General features: G+C 36.7%; 1 protein-coding gene across 4 annotated transcripts in view; it reads right to left on the bottom strand.

Moving 5' to 3' along the window:
• Window positions 1–24,381, bottom strand: part of aplp2 (amyloid beta (A4) precursor-like protein 2) — a 170,969-nt gene that overhangs the window by 38,929 nt on the left and 107,659 nt on the right. For all 4 annotated transcript variants that reach the window (XM_061972409.1, XM_061972410.1, XM_061972407.1 and 1 more), the window contains exons 4-8: window positions 14,087–14,199; window positions 7,479–7,693; window positions 7,197–7,402; window positions 3,486–3,653; window positions 3,128–3,261 (exon numbers count right to left, since the gene is read on the bottom strand). In XM_061972409.1, the coding sequence (XP_061828393.1) occupies window positions 3,128–3,261; window positions 3,486–3,653; window positions 7,197–7,402; window positions 7,479–7,693; window positions 14,087–14,199 (836 nt within the window). The remainder of the gene's footprint in view (window positions 1–3,127; window positions 3,262–3,485; window positions 3,654–7,196; window positions 7,403–7,478; window positions 7,694–14,086; window positions 14,200–24,381) is intronic.

A 24,381-nucleotide genomic window follows, 5' to 3' on the forward strand; every position in this document is an offset into this window, starting at 1 on the left:
CAATGTCCTGCAATGTGATGTATACTTATAATACAATGTCATGTGATGTATACATATAATAAAATGTCATGTAATGTGATGTATACATATAATAAAATGTCATATAATGTGATGTATACATGCAATACAATGTCATGTAATGTGATGTATACTTATAATAAAATGTCATGTGATGTATACCGGTACATGTAATAAAATGTCATGTAATGTGATGTATAAATTTAATAAAATGTCATGTAATGTGATGTATACATGTAATAAAATGTCATGTAATGTATAAATGTAATAAAATGTCATGTAATGTGATGTATACATGCAATACAATGTCATGTAATGTATACATGTAATAAAATGTAATATGTGATGTATACATGTAATAAAATGTCATGTAATGTGATGTATACATGTAATAAAATGTCATGTAATGTGATGCATAAATTTAATAAAATGTCATGTAATGTGATGTATACATGTAATAAAATGTCATGTAATGTATAAATGTAATAAAATGTCATGTAATGTGATGTATACATGCAATACAATGTCATGTAATGTATACATGTAATAAAATGTAATATAATGTGATGTATACATGTAATAAAATGTCATGTAATGTGATGTATACATGTAATAAAATGTCATGTAATGTGATGTATAAATTTAATAAAATGTCATGTAATGTGATGTATACATGTAATAAAATGTCATGTAATGTATAAATGTAATAAAATGTCATGTAATGTGATGTATACATGCAATACAATGTCATGTAATGTATACATGTAATAAAATGTAATATAATGTGATGTATACATGTAATAAAATGTCATATAATGTGATGTATACATGTAATAAAATGTCATGTAATGTAATGCATAAATGTAATAAAATGTCATGTAATGTGATGTATACATGCAATACAATGTCATGTAATGTGATGTATACTTACATCACGTGTTGTCTCCGTTATAAAAAATATATAAGACTTTTAAAGTCATTTCGATAGTAGGTTAACATAGCTAAAATAGACACTTACATCATGTGTTGTCTTCATTATAACACTTATATAAGACTTTTAAAGTAATTTTGATAGTGGGCTAATATAGACACTTACATCCTATGTTGCCTTCATTATAACACTTATATAAGACTTAAAGTCATTTTGATAGTAGGCTAATAGAGCTAAAATAGACACATAAATAATGATAAATGGGTTGTACTTGTATAGCGCTTTTCTACCTTCAAGGTACTCAAAGCGCTTTGACACTACTTCCACATTTACCCATTCACACACACATTCACACACTGATGGAGGGAGCTGCCATGCAAGGCGCTAACCAGCACCCATCAGGAGCAAGGGTGAAGTGTCTTGCTCAGGACACAACGGACATGACGAGGTTGGTACTAGGTGGGGATTGAACCAGGGACCCTTGGGTTGCGCACGGCCACTCTCCCACTGCGCCACGCCGCATCATGTGTTGTCTTCATTATAACACTCATATAAGACTTTTAAAGTCATTTTGATAGTAGGCTAATATAGACACTTACATCCTATGTTGCTTTCATTATAACACTTACATAAGACTCTTAAAATAATTTTGATAGTAGGCTATTATAGCTAATATAGACACTTACATCATGTGTTGCCTTCATTATAACACTTATATAAGACTTTTAAAGTCATTTTGATAGTAGGCTAATATAGACACTTACATCCTATGTTGCCTTCATTATAACACTTATATAAGACTCTTAAAGTCATTTGATAGTAGGCTAATATAACTAATATAGACACTTACATCATGTGTTGTCTTCATTATAACACTTATATAAGACTTTTAAAGTCATTTTGATAGTAGGCTAATATAGACACTTACATCCTATGTTGCCTTCATTATAACACTTATATAAGACTCTTAAAGTCATTTGATAGTAGGCTAATATAACTAATATAGACACTTACATCATGTGTTGTCTTCATTATAACACTTATATAAGACTCTTAAAGTCATTTGATAGTAGGCTAAAATAGCTAATATAGACACTTACATCATGTGTTGTCTTCATTATAACACTTATATAAGACTTTTAAAGTCATTTTGATAGTAGGCTAATATAGACACTTACATCCTATGTTGCCTTCATTATAACACTTATATAAGACTCTTAAAGTAATTTGATAGTAGGCTAATATAACTAATATAGACACTTACATCATGTGTTGTCTTCATTTATAACACTTAAAGAAGACTTTTAAAGTCATTTTGATAGTAGGTTAATATAGACACAACATGTGTTGCCTTCATTATAACACTTATATAAGACTCTTAAAGTCATTTTGATAGTAGGCTAATATAGCTAATATAGACACTTACATCATGTGTTGCCTTCATTATAACACTTATATAAGACTTTTAAAATCATTTTGATAGTAGGCTAATATAGACACTTACAATATGTGTTTCCTTCATTATAACACTTATATAAGACTTTTAAAGTCATTTTGATAGTAGGCTAATATAGACACTTACATCATGTGTTGCCTTCATTATAACACTTATATAAGACTTTTAAAGTCATTTTGATAGTAGGCTAATATAGACACATCATGTGTTGTCTTCATAACATTTACACAAGACTTTTAAAGTCATTTTGATAGTAGGCTAATATAGACACTTACATCATGTGTTGCCTTCATTATAACACTTATATAAGACTTTTAAAGTCATTTTGATAGTAGGCTAATATAGACACATCATGTGTTGTCTTCATAACATTTATACAAGACTTTTAAAGTCATTTTGATAGTAGGCTAAAATAGCTAATACAGACACTTACATCATGTGTTGCCTTCATTATAACACTTATATTGCAGCTCCAGAAATGATTCGTTTTTTTGTATTTTTGGCTCCATCTAGTGGTACGCCAAAGAATGACTTAATTAAATATTCAAACACCGTGTTACTGTTCAAACTGTGTGTAATGTCACAGCAGCCAAATTCTGAACTATACTTGTTAAATAAAACCTCTGCCTTGTTTTTAATGGATACTTAGGCTTACTACGCTACTGTTTTAATGGCGGTACTTGGAGAGGCGCTGCATGGTGGCGTATACGTTGTCTACGCACCCTCTCCATGCGGTTGCGGTGCCTGATCTCCAGCTGCTCCTTGGCCTTCTGGAAGCGACTGTGCTCCTTGTCGTCGGCCGGCGTCTCGAAGTAGATGTCCACGTCGTCGGTGGGTTGAGGAGTGGGGGTCGTGGCTGCGAAGAGGGAAACAAGAAGTGAAGGCTGGGCGAGGGAGGAAGAGAGTCGGGAGCAGGAAGTGATGAACTTAAGAGGAGCTGACAGTCTTTCCTTTAGCATTCTTTTCATCCCCCCCGCTGGCCTTTCGCTGACGGCTCGCATCGCCCACGCTAATCGGGAAAAGTCCAGGGGTCGCGGCCCCACTCCCTGCCAGGCAAAAGCGGCCCCGCCTCGCACTCACCCAGGCGCTTGCACACGGCCATGCAGTACTCCTCCGAGTCAAAGTTGTTGCGGTTTCCGGCGCAGCCTCCGTAGACGAAGCGCACGCACTTCCTCTGGCTCAGGTCGAAGTGCCAGCGGGGCATGGAGGCCCTGCAGGGGCCCGTCTCCGCTTCCAGCGTGCACACAGCTGCGACGGGGGGGGAGAAAACTGCGGTCAAAACAACCAAATGGTGCTGTCAGGTTCAAACACTGATGACATCTATTAAACAAGACAAGAAGCAAAGAATTAAACAGAGACAGAATTGAATGTGGCTTAATTTGAGGAGAGACGCATGGACACTGTATCCTTGTACAGTGTCTCAGCACAGTGTCTCAGCACGCTCTGGCGAAAGATTGTACGCATCCTCCTTTATTCGGACTTTCCCTGACCACATGGCAACAGCTGCTTCCAAAGGGACGTGGGTCGTAAACAGCGTTGCCTTTGGTTACAGAACAGTTCAAAAGAAAAGGTCGTAAAAGACTTCAGAAAAGAGGTTCGTAAAAAGAGTTCAAAAAAGCGGTGTCTGGAACTTGGGCAGATCCTGCCTTCTCTCTGCTTTGTAGTCCTTGGGTTAAAACAATATATTTCTGTTAATTACAATACATGAAAGAAAACAGAACACCTTCATGTTGCTTTCCCCCTACACAAAAAAGTGGAGTTTTACAAGCCTTCTTCTTGGTAGGTTCAAAGACATGTTTTTGCTTCTCGCTGGGAACGCATTGAAACACAACGTTTTTGTGATAACTTGGATAAAATTATTCTAACAGGTGCTTTTTCCTTATTTATCCAACAGGAGACTGAGGGCAGCAACAAAGGAATCCGACATGTGCATTTTTATCCGGGTCTCCTCAAAATGACAGCTGACAATAACAAATCCGCCCGACCGGCCACATACTACCAACTTGGCGCACTTTGTACTACAAATAGTACCTACCGGTACCTGCTTTCAGCAGCAGCCAGTAAGGCAGTGTTTCTTAACCATAGGGCCATTGTTGGGTTGCCAGCGCCCCCTAACAGAAGAAGGCTGTCCCCCGAGGACACCTCAGTTATGGACGCTCTGACCTCCCTCTCTCACTTCAACAACACCTGGGAGTTGAACTTTGCTCGTAATGCCTGCAGAGCGACTCCAGGCCTATAGACATAACAACACTACACCCTGGACAATGGCCATATGCACACACAACCCCCCCGCCCCCACCCCACGCCTTCACCACCGCTTGAATTCTTTAGGGGTGATGGACGGCTGGGCAGCCCTTAGATATCAGCAGCCTGCATCCGTAGCCCCCACTCCTCACCTCTGTTGCAAGTCTTGTGGATTCTATGTAACATGTTTATATGTGCTATGGCTATTACGTTTTTTTCCTTTGCCTCAGTCCGGACCCCTTCTCCGGGAGTTCTGCCTTAGGCTGAATATGTTTTTACGAGTGTTTCCCGTGGTCACAGCAGATGTAAACTGGACAAAGTGCCTAAGTGGCGCTGGTGCAGTGTTATTGAGGATACCATGGGCCACTTGTACTAATTTCTAATCACTGAATGTTGTCAAAATTTAACAAGTCTATATTTTTCAAGCACTAAACGGCACTGAACTGCTGTTTGATGCGTAAGCACAAACAACAGTCAGGACCAGTACCCCCACCTGAAGGCGGAGGGAAGCTACCCTCTCGTCCACCGGATTGAACTCCAACGTGCAGGCTTCGAGCCGGGGGGCAACAAGAATTGCTACCCCAGCCCGTCGCCTCTCACTGCGTGCAACGCCAGTGTGAAGAGAGTCCAGCCCCTCTCGAGGGAACTGGTTCCAGAGCCCTTGCTGTGCGTCGAAGTGAGTCCTACTATATCCAGCCGGAACTTCTCCACCTCGCGCACTAGCTCAGGCTCCTGCCCCCCCCAAGCGAGGTGACGTTCCACGTCCCAAGAGCAAGCTTATGTAGCCGAGGATCGGACCGCCAAGTGCCCTGCCTTCGGCTGCCGCCCAGCTCACACTGCACCTGACCTCTATGGCCCCTCCCATGAGTGGTGAGCCCATTGGAGGGAAGTGGAAAATAATGCGTACATTAAACCGGTCCGCGGTGCAAAAAAGGCTGGGGACTCCTGATGTAGACCACAGGGAAATTGCTAGAATAATTGTTTCTAAATTATCACAAAAAACGTTGTGTTACGTTGAGTTCTGTCAAGTAAGAAGACAAAAGCTGTCTTTGAAACCTACCAAGAAGAATGCTCGTAAAACTCCACTGTGTAAGGGGGAGAGCCACATGAAGGGTTTTCTGTTTTCTCTCATGTATGGTAATCAACAGAAGGATGTTGTTCTGGCCCAAGGACTTAAAAGCGGAGAGATGACAGGATCTGCCCAATTTCCAGACAAACTCTTTTTGAACTGTTTTATGGACCTCTTTTTGAACTATTTTACAAACTCTTTTTGAACTGACCTTTTCTGTAAACTTTTTGCGACCTTTGTCCTTTGGAAACAGCCGTGGCCATGTGGTCGGGGAGGGTTCAAAATAAAAGAAGGAGGCATACAATCTTTTGGCAGAGCGTGCTGGAGATTGTAGAAAGATACAATGTCCAGGCGACTCTCCTCAATATATTGAGTCCAAATTGAATTCTGTCTCTGTTTAATTATTTGCCTCTTGTCTTGTTTTATAGAGGTCATCAGTATTTGAACCTGACAGAAATGTTTTCCATTTAGAATAAAAAAATAATAATATGACCCCCTTAACGCGCCTTATGGTCTGGAAAATACTAGAGATGTCCGATAATGGCTTTTTGCCGATATTCCGATATTGTCCAACTCTTTAATTACCGATACCGATATCAACTGATGTATACAGTCGTGGAATTAACACATTATTATGCCTAATTTGGACAACCAAGTATGGTGAAGATAAGGTACTTTTAAAAAAATAAAATAAAATAAAATAATATAAATAAATTAAAAACATTTTCTTGAATAAAAAAGAAAGTAAAACAATATAAAAACAGTTACATAGAAACTAGTAATTAATGAAAATGAGTAAAATTAAGTGTTAAAGGTTAGTACTATTAGTGGACCAGCAGCACGCACAATCATGTGTGCTTACGGACTGTATCCCTGCAGACTGTATTGATATATATTGATATATAATGTAGGAACCACAATATTAATAACAGAAAGAAACAACCCTTTTGTGTGAATGAGTGTGAATGAGTGTAAATGGGGGAGGAAGGTTTTTTGGGTTGGTGCACTAAATTGTAAATGTATCTTGTGTTTTTTATGTTGATTTAATAAAAAAAACAAAAACAAAAACAAAACAAAAAACGATACCGATAATAAAAAAATCGATACCGATAATTTCCGATATTACATTTTAACGCATTTATCGGCCGATATTATCAGACATCTCTAGAAAATACAGTAATTATTGCATTAAAACAAAGTTGAGCTGAATTCCTGTTAGTGTTTTTCATACTCACCATTGTTCCACGTGATTAAACCTTTTCTAACAATACAAAATAACTGAAAGTATTTATGTTCACTACTGATATTGTATCGGATCGGTATCGGATCGGCACACTAATTCTGCTGTTATGTGTTGATTTCATTATGAATGGATACATTTAATGTGAAATGTTGGCACTGGCTAAGCGCTTGCAATTGTTCCCCATAAAAGGATGTTGACATCATGAAGCATTTAAAGGTCAGCGAGCCTCTCAAACCTTTCACTTCCTGGAGAGTCTTGTCCTCCTCGCCACTGTCTGACATTCGGCTGCTCTCCTCCTCCTCGTCATCGTCATCATCGTCATTGTCATCGTCGCCCTTAACCTCCTCGTCCCCGTAGACGTAGTGGTACGCGTCCTCCTCATCCCCATATTGCTCGTCCTGGTCATCGTCCGTGGGCTCCTCCTTGTGGGCGGGCGCCTCGCTGCCGAGGAGCGACAAGTCCTTCATCAAACGAGAGGAAGAGCAGCCGGCGAAAGTCACCGCCATGTTTTCCTCACCTCTCCTTCGGCTCGTCTTCGTCCAGGTCGGCCTCGTCGATGTCCTCGTCCTCTACCTCCTCCTCCTCCTCCTGCGGGGTGGGAGGCGCGGGCGTGTCGGGCCGGCCGGCGTGGGACGGCGGGCAGCAGACGTACTCGGTGCCCTGGAACTTGTCGGTGCCGCACGGGAGCAGCATACCGTAGCTTTGCAGCACGGTGGCGGTCTTGAAGCACGCCTGGCAGGGAGGAAAAGGAGGAGATGGTCACCGCCTCTGAAGGCCCTCAACATGGAATTAGAGCAAATATTTAAAAAAGAAGAAAGCGTCCTCTGTAGTGGACATTTGTGTTTCGCTAAACTGGCTCATTTCCCCCCGAAATGTGTAAATAGGACGAAATAAATAGACCACAAACAAATGTCCACTGCAGACACTTGAAACTCGAAAAAAAGGGGTGTGGCCAGAGAGCCACTTGTGGCCCGCAGTTTGTTTTTTAACGGCCCGCAGCACATTTTTTAAAATACTATAAACATAAGAAAGTGGAACAAAGGAGCAAAGAGGAGAAATGGTGACTCTAACAACACAAAGCTGCCCTGACTGTTTTTTTTAATTTATTTAAAACTGTCTTTTCCCCCCAAAAAAACATTACATTCAAATAAGGGTGTAACGGTACACAAAAATGTCGGTTCGGTACGTACCTCGGTTTATAGTACACGGTTCGGTTCATTTTCAGTACAGTAAGAAAACAACAAAATATAAATTTTTTGGTTATTTATTTACCAAATTTGTAAACAATGGCTTTATCCTTTTAACATTGGGAACACTATAATAATTCTGCCCAAAAATAGAAATAGCTCTGTGTGTGATGGATGTGAGTTACCACTAGGCCAGGGGTCGGCAACCCGCGGCTCCGGAGCCGCATGCGGCTCTTTGATCACTCTGATGCGGCTCAGCAGCTTACTTGCTGAATCCCCCAATTTTCCCGTGAGACTTCCGGATTTCAGTGCCTCTCGCAGAAATCTCCCCGGAATAATTTTCACCGATTTCCACCCTTACGGCTATAATAAGGGCGTGCCATGATGGTACAACTTTTGGCGCCCTCTACAGTATGCATTAACAGTGTGCCAGCCTAACACTTGTTATACAATATACATTTTCTGCTTGCACATTTACGTGGCAGCAAAGCATACTTGGTCAACAGCCACACAGGTTACACTGACGGTGGTCATATAAAACAACTTTAACACTCTTACTAATAATGCGCCACACTTTGAACCAAAACCAAACAAGAATGACAAACACATTTCGGGAGAACATCTGCACCTTAACACAACATAAACACAACAGTACAAACACCCAGAATCCCATGCAGCCCTGACTCTTCCGGGCTACATTATACACCCCTGCTACCACCAAACCCCGCCCCCACCCCAACCCTGCTCCCTCACACATCAACCCCTCTCTCTCTGTGCGTCGGTTGAGGTGGGCGGGGTTTGGTAGCGGGGGTGTATAATGTATCCCGGAAGAGTTAGGGCTGCATGGGATTCTGGGTATTTGTCCTGTTGTGTTTATGTTGTGTTACGGTGCAGATGTTCTCCCGAAATTTGTTTGTCATTCTTGTTTGGTGTGGGTTCACAGTGTGGCGCATTATTAGTAAGAGTGTTCAAGTTTTTTTTATACCGCCCCCGTCAGTGTGACCTGTGTGGTTGTTGACCAAGTATGCCTTGCTGTCACCTATGTGAGCAAGCGGAAGCCCCATACAACGTGTGGCTGATCAGGCACGCTGGCTGTAGTGGGTGCTATATGCTGAACCATCACGGCACGCATAACGCTGAGCCATTCATTTAAAACCTGCGTGTTGCACCAGCTTTCAAATTCCACATAAAGGCGTGGGCAGCGTGTCTGAGACCCTTGGTTTATACATAGCACAAAGCAAAAAAAAAACTTTGTATGCAGTGTTATTTCATTTAAAATTCCAAAAAAATGTTTGCGGCTCCCATTGTTTTCTATAATTTGTGAAACTGGTCAAAATGGCTCTTTGACTGGTAAAGTTTGCCGACCCCTGCACTAGGCTGATCAGTGCAACAGCAAGTAGTCATGAATGATAAGCATAACAATAACATACATATTCACACAGGGTCCATTGCCAGGGTTAATGTGGTCAACATATATAAAATAAATAAGATAAGGCTCAGAATGGTTTCTTAACAAAACATTTCTACATATAAAGTGCTTTTTTTGATTGATTGATTTAGACTTGTATTAGTAGATTGCACAGCACAGTACATATTCCGTACAATTGACCACTAAATGGTAACACCCCAATAAGTTTTTCAACTTGTTTAAGTCGGGGTCCACGTTAATCAACATTAAACTGCCTCAAATTGTTACTCAGATTAAATAAAATGACACAATTTCTCTTCTACATATAAAAAGTGCAACATTAAACAGTTTCAAGTCAACTCAGCCTCAGATTAACTGTTCTTTCCCCCTCCCAGCCTTTAACCCTGATGACTTTCACTCAATCTTCATGTTTTTTGCCAGAAAAATCAGTTTATCCACTTTGTGGAAGTAGCAGGTATGGCGAGGTAGTGCCTGGCTAACTTGGCAGTAAGAGGATATATGGGCTCATTGTTCTTCCACCATAGAAGTGGGTCAAAATCTAGTTTTTAATGCAATATGGTCTTAAATCTGCTGCTATAAAAACATTTGTTATTGCTTTAGCCCTGGCTGAATCGCCGAGGAGAGGCTGCTTGAATGCGTTGGGAGCTGTTCATCTTTCTCTTCGTTGAAGCGATGTTCACTTGGGGGTGGTGCCGCTTCAAAATGGGTTAGCATGTTTGACGTGTTAGCAGAAGCATACCCTACTGCTGCTGAACAATGTCGGCAAACCGCTTTCGCTTTGTCCGCCACTCGTCCTCCATTGTTGTATCGCACCGCGAAGCCGAAGTTCCTAAACGGGAGATCTTAACGAGGCAGGAGGGTCTTCCAGCTCTGGCTTTTACATGTTGTCCTAGCCCGGTCGCTGCTAGCATGCCGTGTGTTGTGCATTGTTTACACAACGTGCGGTACGCTACTTAATATGTCCGTGTGGAAACTCGTTCGGTACACCTCCGAACCGAACAGAAACCCCCGTACCGAAACGGTTCAATACAAATACATGTACCGTTACACCCTTACATTCAAATCAATGTTGCTATAAATATTGAGGTATTTGAGGCTCCACCTACTTCACATCAAATATTGCACTTTCAAATATTTGTTGTAGAAAATATTGGATATTTTGTGTGTTTGCCATAAAAAAAAAGTTTTCTCTAAAATAAAATAAACAAAAAAAAGTAATAAAAATGTATAGATTGGAAGTTAATCTAGAGATTCAAGTGTTAAAAAAAAAAAAAAAAAAGGTATAACTTATTTTTAACACTTTTATGATCCCTTTTAGATCCCCAAGAATTTTAGTGGGATTTTTTTAACTGTCATTGATCTAAAAATAATATTGAATCAAATCAATGTTGTTATGAATTACTGATCTATTCAAGGCTACAATTACTTCACATCGAAAATCCCACTTTGAAATATTTTTTCCAGGAAAATATTGCATATTTTGTGTGTTTGCTATATGAAAAACCTAAGTTTTCTCTGACAAAAACAGCATAAAAACAGAAAAAAGTAATAAAAACGTATAATCTATGGATGGATCTGACGTTTATCTATAGATTGAAGTGTTAAAAATTTAAAAATAAAAAATAAAAAATAGGTATGACTTATTTTTAACACTTATGAGTGGGGACCCTTTTTGGATACCCAATAATTTTAGTGGGATTTTTTTTACTGTCATTGATCAAAAAATAATATTTAATCAAATCAATGTTATGAATTATTGATCTATTCAAAGCTACAATTACTTCACATCGAAAATTCCACTTTCAAATATTTTTTCGAGGAAAATATTGCATATTTTGTGTGTTTGCTATATAAAAAAAACAAAGTTTTCTCTGACAAAAACGGCATAAAACAAACAAAAAAAGTAATAAAAATGTATAATCTACGGATGGATCTGAAGTTTATCTAGAGATTCAAGTGTTAAAATAAAAAAAGAAAAGAAAAAGAAAAAAGGAATGACTTATTTTTAACACTTTTATGAGTGGGGACCCTTTTGGATACCCAAGAATTCGAGTGGGATTTTTTTTTAATATCATTGATCAAAAAACAATTATAAATCAAATCAATGTTGATTGATCTATTCAAGGCTACAATTACTTCACATCAAAAATTCCACTTTCAAATATTTTTTCAAGAAAAATATTGCATATTTTGTGTGTTTGCTATATTAAAAAAACAAAATTTTCTCTGACAAAAACGGCATGAAACAAACAAAAAGTAATAAAAATTTATAATCTACGGATGGATCTGAAGTTTATCTACAAATTCAAGTGTTTAAAAAAAAAAAAAGGTATGACTTATTTTTAACACTTTTATGAGTGGGGGCCCTTTTGGATACCCAATAATTTTTGTGGGATTTTTTTTAACTGTTATTGATCAAAAAATAATATTGAATCCAATCAATGTTGTTATGAATTATTGATCTATTCAAGGCTACAATTACTTCACATCGAAAATTCCACTTTCAAATATTTTTTCCAGGAAAATATTGCATATTTTGTGTGTTTGCTATATAAAAAAACAACGTTTTCTCTGACAAAAACGGCATGAAACAAACAAAAAAAGTAATAAAAATGTATAATCTACGGATGGATCTGAAGTTCATCTAGGGATTCAAGTGTTCAAATTTAAAAAAAAAAAGAAAAAAAGGTATGACTTATTTTTAACACTTTTATGAGTGGGGACCCTTTTGGATACCCAAGAATTCTAGTGGGATTTTTTAACTGTCATCGATCAAAAAATAATAATGTATCAAAATCTATGTTGTTATGAATTATATTAACCCATTTAAGGTTTCAAGTATTTCACATCGAAAATTCCAATTTGAAATATGTTTTCGAGGAAAATATTGCATATTTTGTGTTTGCTATATAATAAAACCTAAGTTTTCTCTCACAAAAACAGCATAAAACATACAGAAAAAAGTAATAAAAACGTATAATCTATGGATGGATCTGAAGTTTATCTATAGATTAAAGTATTAAAAATTTCAAAATAAAAATAAAAATTTCAAAATAGGTATGACTTATTTTTAACACTTATGAGTGGGAACCCTTTTGGATCCCCAAGAATTTTAGTGGGATTTTTTTTACTGTCATTGATCAAAAAACAATTATGAATCAAATCAATGTTGATTGATTTATTCAAGGCTACAATTACTTCACATCAAAAATTCCACTTTCAAATATTTTTTCGAGGAAAATATTGCATATTTTGTGTGTTTGCTATATTAAAAAAAACGTTTTCTCTGACAAAAACGGCATAAAACAAACAAAAAAGTTTAAAAAAATAAATAAAAGTATAATCTACGGATGGATCTAAAGTTTATCTACAAATTCAAGTGTTAAAAAAAAAAAAAAAAAAAAGGTATGACTTATTTTTAATACTTTTATGAGTGGGGGCCCTTTTGGATACTCAATTTTCGTGGGATTTTTTTAACTGTCATTGATCAAAAAATAATATTGAATCCAATCAATGTTGTTATGAATTATTGATCTATTCAAGGCTACAATTACTTCACATCGAAAATTCCACTTTCAAATATTTTTTCGAGGAAAATATTGCATATTTTGTGTGTTTGCTATATAAAAAAAACAACGTTTTCTCTGACAAAAACGGCATAAAACAAACAAAAAAAGTAATAAAAATGTATAATCTACGGATGGATCTGAAGTTTATCTATAGATTAAAGTGTTAAAAAAATTAAAAAAATAAAAATAAAAATAGGTATGACTTATTTTTAACACTTATGAGTGCGGACCCTTTTGGATCCCCAATAATTTTAGTGGGATTTTTTTTTTACTGTCATTGATCAAAAAACAATAATGAATTAAATCCAATGTTGTTATGAATTATTGATCTATTCAAGGCTAAGATTACTTCACATCAAAAATTCCACTTTGAAATATTTTTTGGAGGAAAATGTTGCATATTTTGTGTGTTTGCTTTATAAAAAATTTTAAAAATAAAATAAAAATAAAATACGATTAACAACAACAAAAAACCTTATAATTGACGGATATATCTGAAGTTGAGCTAGAGATTTATGCGTAGAAAGTAATAAAAAAATGTATGACTTATTTTTTAAATTTTTATGGGTGGGGGGGCCCTTTTGGATCCCCAAGAACTCTAGTGGGTCATTGATCAACAAATAATAATGATTTTAGCATTATTAATTGTAAATCTAATATTTACAGCACAAAACCCCTGTTTACAACCTTTTAAATATGTTTTTTTTTAACATTATCAGACAGGAAGTAAAAACCCACATAATCACCTTTACACTCTTTAATCCAATCTAGTAATGCAACCTGAGGCTAAGCCAATCAGTGGCCACGATACTGAAGAGCGTGCTCTGATAGGTGGGGTCTCACCGAGTGCCCAAAACTAGTGTAGTATTGATATTTGACTTCATCTTCAGCATGTTCATGCTTGAAAATGCTTGATTTGCAAAATTTGCTAGCATCTTACCTCCTTGGCCACGCTGTGCCACTGCTGGTGGCTCACACACATGTCCGTGCGCTCCTTGTGGAAGAACTTGCACTTCTCGGGAACCAGCAGCACGTCACTCACAAACTCGCCCACTGCAACATCAAAGCAGACGCAGCGTTAAGGTGACGCCATGCATGACGTCATCCACCACAAGCAACCTGTCTACATTTATTATTGGGAACAGAGGGACGAGTTCTGGGAAATAGGTAATAAACATTTGGTACCCCAGAGTTTTTTTTCCCCTTGTGTAAGTTAAATGACAAGAAGAAGGGAACATTTCTCAGTGTCCCCAGGAAAACAGGAGAGTTGACAAATGCAGTGTGTACGTAACCACGAAACGTTGAAATGCAAAACACCGTAGCACAGAATGTCGTAATATAAAACATTGTGATACCAAACATGGTGATACGAAACGTGGCGATACGAAACGTCGTAATACGAAACGTCGTAATATAAAATATTGCAATACGAAACATTGTGACACAAAACGTTGTTACACAAAACGTCATGATACGAAACGTCACGGGGAGAACATGCAAACTCCACACAGAAAGATCCCGCGCACAGGATCGAACCCAGGACCTTCGTATTGTGAGGCAGACGCACAAACCCCTCTGCCACCGTGCTAGTGCATTATATTTTACTTTACAAAATATAATGCATTTTACTTTTATTTTTTACTTGCAAAAAATAATTTTCATAATAGCGGCGCGTTTTTTTACTTGCAGGAAATTATTTTTTTAAATTGCAAATCTTTTTTTTTATTGAAGAAAAATGTGTTTTTTTATTGAAGAAAAATGTGTTTTTTATTGAAGAAAAATTAATTTTTTTATTGAAGAAAAATTTGTTTTTTATTGAAGAAAAATTTGTTTTTTATTGAAGAAAAATTAGTTTTTTTATTGAAGAAAAATGTGTTTTTTTATTGAAGAAAAATGTGTTTTTTTATTGAAGAAAATGTTTTCTTTTATTGAAGAAAAATGTGTTTCTTTATTGAAGAAAAATGTGTTTTTTTCTTGCGAATCGTTTTTTTAATTGAAGAACATTTTATTATACTTGCAAATCGTTTTTTACTTTCAGAAAATATATATTTTTTAATTGTAAATAATTTTTTTAAATGAAGAAAATAGTTGTTTTTATTTGCAAATCGTTTTTTTTTACTTGCACCAAATAGTCTTTATACTTGCGAATCCTTTTTTTCACTTGCAAAAAATTGTTTTATACTTAATAGTTTTTTCATTTGAAAGAATGTTCTACTTGCGATCGGTTTTTGAATTAAAGAACATTTCATTGTACTTGCAACTAGTTTTTTTACCTGCAGAATTTTTTTTGTTTATTTGCAAATCATATTTTCAATTGAAGAAAATAATTATTTTTACTTGCGACTAGTTCTTTAATTAAATACTTTAGTTTTTTGTTACTTGCAAATCCTGTTTTTAATTGAAGAAAAACATTTTTATACTTACGAATCGTTTTTTTAACCTGTAGAAAATATTTTTTTTACTTGCAAATCATATTTTTAATTGAAGAAATTTTTTTTTTTTACTTACAAATGTTTTTTTTTGATTGAAGAAATTAGGTTTTATACTTGCGAATTGTTTTTTTATTTGCAGAAAATATTTATTCTTACTTGCGAATACTTCTTTAATTAAATACTTTTGTTTTTTGTTACTTGCAAATCGTGTTTTTAATTGAAGAAAACATTTTTTATACTTACGAATCGTTTTTTTAACCTGCAGAAAATAATTTTTTTTTACTTGCAAATCTTATTTTTAATTGAAAAAAGTATTTTTTTTTACTTGAAAATGTTGTTTTTGATTGAAGAAATTAGGTTTTTTACTTGCAAATAGTTTTTTAATGAAAGAAAATAGTCCTTTTTTTACTTGCGAATCATAACTAAACATTTACAAAAATGTTCTGTGTAAACAACTCATTTCACAATGTATATATCAGCGGCTTATAGTCCGGTGCGGCTAAAATATAGGAAAACAAAAATTTCTAAAATTTTGTGGGTGTGGCTTACATCCCGATGCGCTATATAGTCTGGAAAATACGGTATTTACGTTTTTTTCTGGGTGGGTCTTGGAACGTAACCCCGTCTCTGAGATATCGACCGCAATTCTGTGGTATTCCTGAACAATCAAAAAAGGACTCAGCTTGTAACCGACAGCAACCTGCAAGAGATAATACCGGCACGTTGCCATGGCAACACTTTCATCGGCACGTCCAGAGGAAAAGAGGCCGTACTTGATTCACTCGCTGACTAAGTGACGAGTTTTTGGGCCTGCAAAAAAAAAGCTTGAAATCGCACTTCAAGTGCTAAAGAAAGAGGGATGTATTTGGCATCTCGGCGTGAAACGTTGTCTTTAAGAGACAGAAGAGCGTGGAAAGAAATCAAACGTAGAGTTTGAGGGAATTAAATCACCGTGCAAGCGGCGGCCTGTCAGTGACGCCGCATGACAGCTCGCAAACTCTTCTCTCCTCGGCGTGAAGAAGTTTCGACATGAATAATCCCATGCTGACACACACACACACACACACACACACACACACACACACACACACACACACACACACACACACACACACACACACACACACACACACTCTTGGATTTGTTACCTTCTTGAGACTTCCGGTAAAAAGGCTTACCTCTTTAGGACCACCCTTTCTAGATATATAAAGATGTGTATTTACAACATTAATGATATATACATACTATGCAAATATAAAAAAGCTTGTTGCGAAAAATTAGTTGGAATTTCACAAGAAAAAGTTCACAATTTCACAAGAAACACGTAGAATTTTGGCAGTATTATAAAAAAAAGTCATAATTTTACTCAACACAAGTCCAAATTGTACAAGAAAAACTGAACATTTGTGCAATATTATGATAAAAGTTGGAATTTTACTCAACAGTCGCAATTTTACAAGGAAAGCGTAAATTGTCAATTTTGTGAAAAGAGTCGTAATTTTACTCGACAAGTCACAATTTTATAAGAAAACTTTCACAATTTGGCAATATTATAATAATAATCGGAATGTTACTTGGCAAAAGTCACAATTTTACTCGAAAAAAATGTCACTATTTTACAAGAACAACAAAAAAAATGGCAATAATGTGAAAAGTCAGAATTTGATGTGACAAAATGTCACCGTTTTGCATTAAAAAGTAATAACTTTACGAGAAAATATTGCAATATTACAGAAGCAGAAAGAATATGAGAAATTGTTCCCAATTTTATAAGAAAAAAGTGGACACATTGTGAGAAAAAGACTGCTTTTAGTTCATTTAAAAAAAAAAATGTTGTAATTGGTTTTTAATCTTCATTATTTAGCTATTACAGTATGTCTCTACATACATATTTTTTTCATTTTTTTAAAATTAATTTTGGCCAAGAGGGGCGCATTTCAATTTCTTACACACACTTGTTATTACATATGTTGACCAGAGGGGGAGCACTTCAAATTTTTACACACACTTGTTATTTCGTATGTTGACTAGAGAAACCGACACATCAGTCAATGTGAAAAATCCCTCCTTTTTGGGACCACCCTCATTTGGATAGATGTCACCAGCAGGGGTGCAAATGAGACATTCTCTATTAGATGCAATGTTATTGGGACCATGATTTATGTCATCACTTGTTCACACCTCCTCTTATGGAAGATACTTTTCCTTCTTCATGTCTCAAGAAGGGTAGAAATACAAGAACACACACACACACACACACACACACACACACACACACACACACACACACACACACACACACACACACACACACACACACACACACACACACACACACACACACACACACACACCGGGTGCCATGCAAGATTAGTGTTGGTGCTGGAGACAAACATGGCGGCTTTGAGGCTGGCAGATGTTCCACAGTGTGTGCATTATTCACAAGACGCCATTAGGCTGACATCAGCGCTCAAACGCTACATTCCTCAGCTCAGCGAGATAATTAAAATAGACTCCACGCTCACATTCCCGTGGAAGCGGCGGACTCCGCAGCGCACGGACGTTTGACTTATTACGTAGGACCGCCGCTTCCTCGATTAGCTAATTGGCTAATTGGCTAACCTCCCTGCTGACAACAACTTATGTGTTCCTCCTTCTTTTACCCGGACTGTGCTTAGCAGCCAGGACAGAGACATGCATACTCTGCTTCTATGGTTATCGTCATACTTTGTTGTCATGGCTGTGGTGGCATCACAGACAAGTATCCCTTAGGGCAGGTGTGTCCAAACTTTTTCCACTGAGGGCGGCGCACTAAAAGAATCAAAACATGCAGAGGCCATTTTGACATTTTTCATTTTCTAAACCAATACAATATTTGTTGTAACCAATTGGGCTTCCCTCAATTTTGGTCCTGGAAGGGTCTTAGTTAGAGATTATCGGCCGATAAATGCGTTAAAATGTAATATCGGAAATTATCGGTATCGTTTTTTTTTTTTATTATCGGTATCGATTTTTTTTTTTTTTTTTTTTTTAATTAAATAAAAATAAAAAAACACAAGATACACTTACAATTAGTGCACCAACCCAAAAAACCTCCCTCCCCCATTTACACTCATTCACACAAAAGGGATGTTTCTTTCTGTTATTAATATTGTGGTTCCTACATTATATATCAATATATATCAATACAGTCTGCAAGGGATACAGTCCGTAAGCACACATGATTGTGCGTGCTGCTGGTCCACTAATAGTACTAAACTTTAACACTTAATTTTACTCATTTTCATTAATTACTAGTTTCTATGTAACTGTTTTATTCAAGAAAATGTTTTTAATTTATTTATCTTATTTTATTTGATTAATTTAAAAAAAAAAGGACCTTATCTTCACCATAACTGGCTGTCTAAATTAGGCGTAATAGATAATGTGTTAATTCCACGACTGTATATATCGATTGATATTGGTTTCGGTTGGTATCGGTAATTAAAGAGTTGGACAATATCGGAATATCGGAAATCGGCAAAAAGCCATTATCGGACATCCCTAGTCTTAGTCATAAAAATCTTTGGTTTTGGAATTGTATTATTATGGTATTATTGTGTATTATTTTTTTGGATTGATTAATATAAAAAACTGCTAAATGTTAAAAAATATGTATGATTCCTGCTGATCAATATCAGTATCGGCCAACACTAAAACTGAAAGCGTTGTATGGGTACACCAATAATAATAGAAGCTACTAAGTAAGCATTGTGCTAAATAACTACAACATAGTCTGCTGCAGAATTGTGCATAAAACCTTCCTCGTCAGTATTTGAGATGTTTTGTATTCTCATGCAGTCGGGATGTTTACTGTGCCAACAATCTCTCAAAGCCTCTCCTGTGCCAAAAATGCTCTTGAATTGTCGCCCATTTCACAGTCCAGCGCAAACGCTAATGGCTTTTTCAATCCCGGTCAGCCGCACGACTCAATCAGCAAAAAAGGCTTTGGGACCGGGGAAGCGGCGTGGAGGGGTAGGGGGGTTTGTGGGTGTGGGGTGTCTTTGATGTTGTCATATTTTTTGTGGTTGCCAGCAACAGAGCGTTGTTTTTATTGCAATTCCAACACAGCAGCAATCATTCATTGTTCATTCATATATTGGGTCATATCAATCAGACAAGAGACTACCTTGGATTTGTATACAGCATTTAAGGGCCATAAATAATATTAACATTAACATTTTTTTATTACAACTTTTTTATATTCCACACACATATATATATATATATATATATATATATATATATATATATATATATATATATATATATATACATATATATATTAGAGATGTCCGATAATATCGGCCTGCCGATATTATCGGCCTATAAATGCGTTAAAATGTAATATCGGAAATTATCTGTATCGGTTTTTTAATTATCGGTATCGTTTTTAAAAAAAAATTTTTTTATTAAATCAACATAAAAAAACACAAGATACACTTACAATTAGTGCAACCAAAAAAACCTCCCTCCCCCATTCACACAGAAGGCTTGTTCCTTTCTGTTATTAATATTGTGGTTCCTACATTATATATCAATATATATCAATACAGTCTGCAAGGGATACAGTCCGTAAGCACACATGATTGTGCGTGCTGCTGGTCCACTAATAGTACTAACCTTTAACACTTAATTTTACTCATTTTTATTATTTACTAGTTTCTATGTAACTGTTTTTATATTGTTTTACTTTCTTTTTTTATTCAAGAAAATGTTTTTAATTTAGTTATCTTATTTTATTTATTTATTTTTTTTGGGTTGTCCAAATTCGGCATAATAATGTGTTAATTCCACGACTGTATATATCGGTTGATATCGGTATCGGTAATTAAAAAGTTGGACAATATCGGAATATCGGATATCGGCAAAAAGCCATTATCGGACATCCCTAATATATATATATATATATATATATATATATATATATATATATATATATATATATATATATATTCCATATATACGTATATATATATATATATATATATTCCATATATACGTATATATATATATATTCCATATATATATATATATATATATATATATATATACTAGGGGTGTGGGAAAAAATCGATTCGAATTCGAATCGCGATTCTCACGTTGTGCGATTCAGAATCAATTCTCTTTTTTTTTTTAAATCGATTTTTTTGTTTTGTTTTAATTATTAAAAAAAAAACAGTACCGGTACCAAAATATTGGTATCGGGACAACACTAGTCTAGAGATTTAAGCATTGAAAGTAGGGGTGTATTTGTATTGAACCGTTTCGGTACGGGGGTTACGGTTCGGTTCGGAGGTATACCGAACGAGTTTCCACACGGACATATTAAGTAGCGTAACACACGTTGTGTAAACAATGCACACCGAGGCACAACACACGGCATGCTAGCAGCTAACGGGCTAGGATAGACTGACCATACGTCCTCTTTTCACCAGACACGTCCTGTCAGGGCGGAGTTTCTTAAATGCTTCAAATGTCCGGCATTTTGAGTTAGGGTTGCGTGTATTTTCAATGTACGTTCAGGGTTAAAAAACAAAACAAATTGTGTGCGTGCAGCAGCATTGGTGAGGGAGGGGCAGAGACAGACAGAGAGAGAGAGTTATGATAAACGCGCATGCGTCGCCAGGCTCTGCTTTTTATCCATAGATTTATCGCATTACATTTTTTATTATCTATAGCAGGGGTGTCAAAAGTGTGCCCCGGAGGCCATTTGCGGCCCACAGCTAATGTTTAAAGGCCCACGGCACATTCTAAAAATACTATTAAAATAAACAAAAACATAACAAAAGTGAAATAAAAAAGCTTAAAGGTGAAATGTAATTTAGAAAAAGTTGCAATGTTGACTAATAAAACAAAGCTGTTTTTTTTTCTTTCAAACTGTCATTGCTCAAAACATAATATTGAATCAAAATCAATGTTATTATGAATTATTGACCTATCCAAGGTTCCCATTACTTCACATCAAATATTCCACTAAGAAAAATATTTTTGTTGGAAGATTTTGCAAATTTGGTAAATAAATAACCCAAAAATGTATATTTTGTTGTTTTCTTACTGTACCGAAAATGAACCGAACCGGGACCTCTAAACCGAGGTACGTACCGAACCGACATTTTTGTGTACCGTTACACCCTTAATTGAAAGTAAAAAAAACATTAATATATATGATCTTTTTTAGGACTTTTATGGTTGAAACTCTTTCTGGTCCCAGGGACCTATAACATTCACCACATTTGGGGATCCCTGAGGGTTCAGGATGCTTCAGAGCAAGTTTGGCAAGAATATGCTGATTAGTAGGGCTCCGAATCTTTGGGTGTCCCACGATTTGATTCAATATCGATTTTTGGGGTCACCATTCGATTCAAAATCGCAATTCTCGATTCAAAAAGGATATTTTCCCGATTCAAAAGGATTCTCTATTCATTCAATACATAGGATTTCAGCAGGATCTACCCCAGTCTGCTGACATGCAAGCAGAGTAGTAGATTTTTGTAAAAAGCTTTTATAATTGTAAAGGACAATGCTTTATCAACTGATTGCAATAATGTAAACACACAAATGTAAATCCAAGACACCAAACAATATGTTGTCTGATTTATTCATGCTTGCACAAATTTTAACTAGAACAAAACGTTTTAACATCTGACTGAATTTGACACTCAGTTACTACTCGCCAACCTTGAGACCTCCGATTTCGGGAGATGGGGGGGGGGGAGTATATTTACAGCTAGAATTCACCAAGTCAAGTATTTCATATATATACAGGTAAAAGCCAGTAAATTAGAATATTTTGAAAAACTTGATTTATTTCAGTAATTGCATTCAAAAGGTGTAACTTGTACATTATATTTATTCATTGCACACAGACTGATGCATTCAAATGTTTATTTCATTTAATTTTGATGATTTGAAGTGGCAACAAATGAAAATCCAAAATTCCGTGTGTCACAAAATTAGAATATTACTTAAGGCTAATACAAAAAAGGGATTTTTAGAAATGTTGGCCAACTGAAAAGTATGAAAATGAAAAATATGAGCATGTACAATACTCAATACTTGGTTGGAGTTCCTTTTGTCTCAATTACTGCGTTAATGCGGCGTGGCATGGAGTCGATGAGTTTCTGGCACTGCTCAGGTGTTATGAGAGCCCAGGTTGCTCTGATTGTGGCCTTCAACTCTTCTGCGTTTTTGGGTCTGGCATTCTGCATCTTCCTTTTCACAATACCCCACAGATTTTCTATGGGGCTAAGGTCAGGGGAGTTGGCGGGCCAATTTAGAACAGAAATACCATGGTCCGTAAACCAGGCACGGGTAGATTTTGCGCTGTGTGCAGGCGCCAAGTCCTGTTGGAACTTGAAATCTCCATCTCCATAGAGCAGGTCAGCAGCAGGAAGCATGAAGTGCTCTAAAACTTGCTGGTAGACGGCTGCGTTGACCCTGGATCTCAGGAAACAGAGTGGACCGACACCAGCAGATGACATGGCACCCCAAACCATCACCCAACCATGCAAATTTTGCATTTCCTTTGGAAATCGAGGTCCCAGAGTCTGGAGGAAGACAGGAGAGGCACAGGATCCACGTTGCCTGAAGTCTAGTGTAAAGTTTCCACCATCAGTGATGGTTTGGGGTGCCATGTCATCTGCTGGTGTCGGTCCACTCTGTTTCCTGAGATCCAGGGTCAACGCAGCCGTCTACCAGCAAGTTTTAGAGCACTTCATGCTTCCTGCTGCTGACCTGCTCTATGGAGATGGAGATTTCAAGTTCCAACAGGACTTGGCGCCTGCACACAGCGCAAAATCTACCCGTGCCTGGTTTACGGACCATGGTATTTCTGTTCTAAATTGGCCCGCCAACTCCCCTGACCTTAGCCTCATAGAAAATCTGTGGGGTATTGTGAAAAGGAAGATGCAGAATGCCAGACCCAAAAACGCAGAAGAGTTGAAGGCCACTATCAGAGCAACCTGGGCTCTCATAACACCTGAGCAGTGCCAGAAACTCATCGACTCCATGCCACGCCGCATTAACGCAGTAATTGAGGCAAAAGGAGCTCCAACCAAGTATTGAGTATTGTACATGCTCATATTTTTCATTTTCATACTTTTCAGTTGGCCAACATTTCTAAAAATCCCTTTTTTGTATTAGCCTTAAGTAATATTCTAATTTTGTGACACACGGAATTTTGGATTTTCATTTGTTGCCACTTCAAATCATCAAAATTAAATGAAATAAACATTTGAATGCATCAGTCTGTGTGCAATGAATAAATATAATGTACAAGTTACACCTTTTGAATGCAATTACTGAAATAAATCAAGTTTTTCAAAATATTCTAATTTACTGGCTTTTACCTGTATATATATATATATATATATATATATATATATATACATATATATTAGAGATGCGCGGTTTGCGGGCACAACCGCGGAGTCCGCGGATTATCCGCGAATCGGGCGGATGAAATTTAAACAAATTAGATTTTATCAGCGGGTCGGGTCGGGTCGGGTCGGGCGATTGAAATAAAAAAAAATTAGATTTTAAATAGATTCAGGCGGGTGGCAGTTAAACCAATTCGGAAATATGATGTAGCGGCTAGCTACGGGGTGTTAGCCAATGGCTTTGGCTGGGGGGCGGGACTTCCGGGCAAGTTAGGGAAGTGACGTTGTTGACAGGAAGTGTTAGTTCGAGTTTTGGGGAGACGCACATTGGAGCTGTTGTGTGGTTACATTGCATCTTATTACAATAAATACGAGACAAACGA

The sequence above is a fragment of the Nerophis lumbriciformis genome, linkage group LG17, assembly GCF_033978685.3.
Source record: "Nerophis lumbriciformis linkage group LG17, RoL_Nlum_v2.1, whole genome shotgun sequence".
In the NCBI taxonomy this organism is placed as follows: Eukaryota; Metazoa; Chordata; class Actinopteri; order Syngnathiformes; family Syngnathidae; genus Nerophis; species Nerophis lumbriciformis.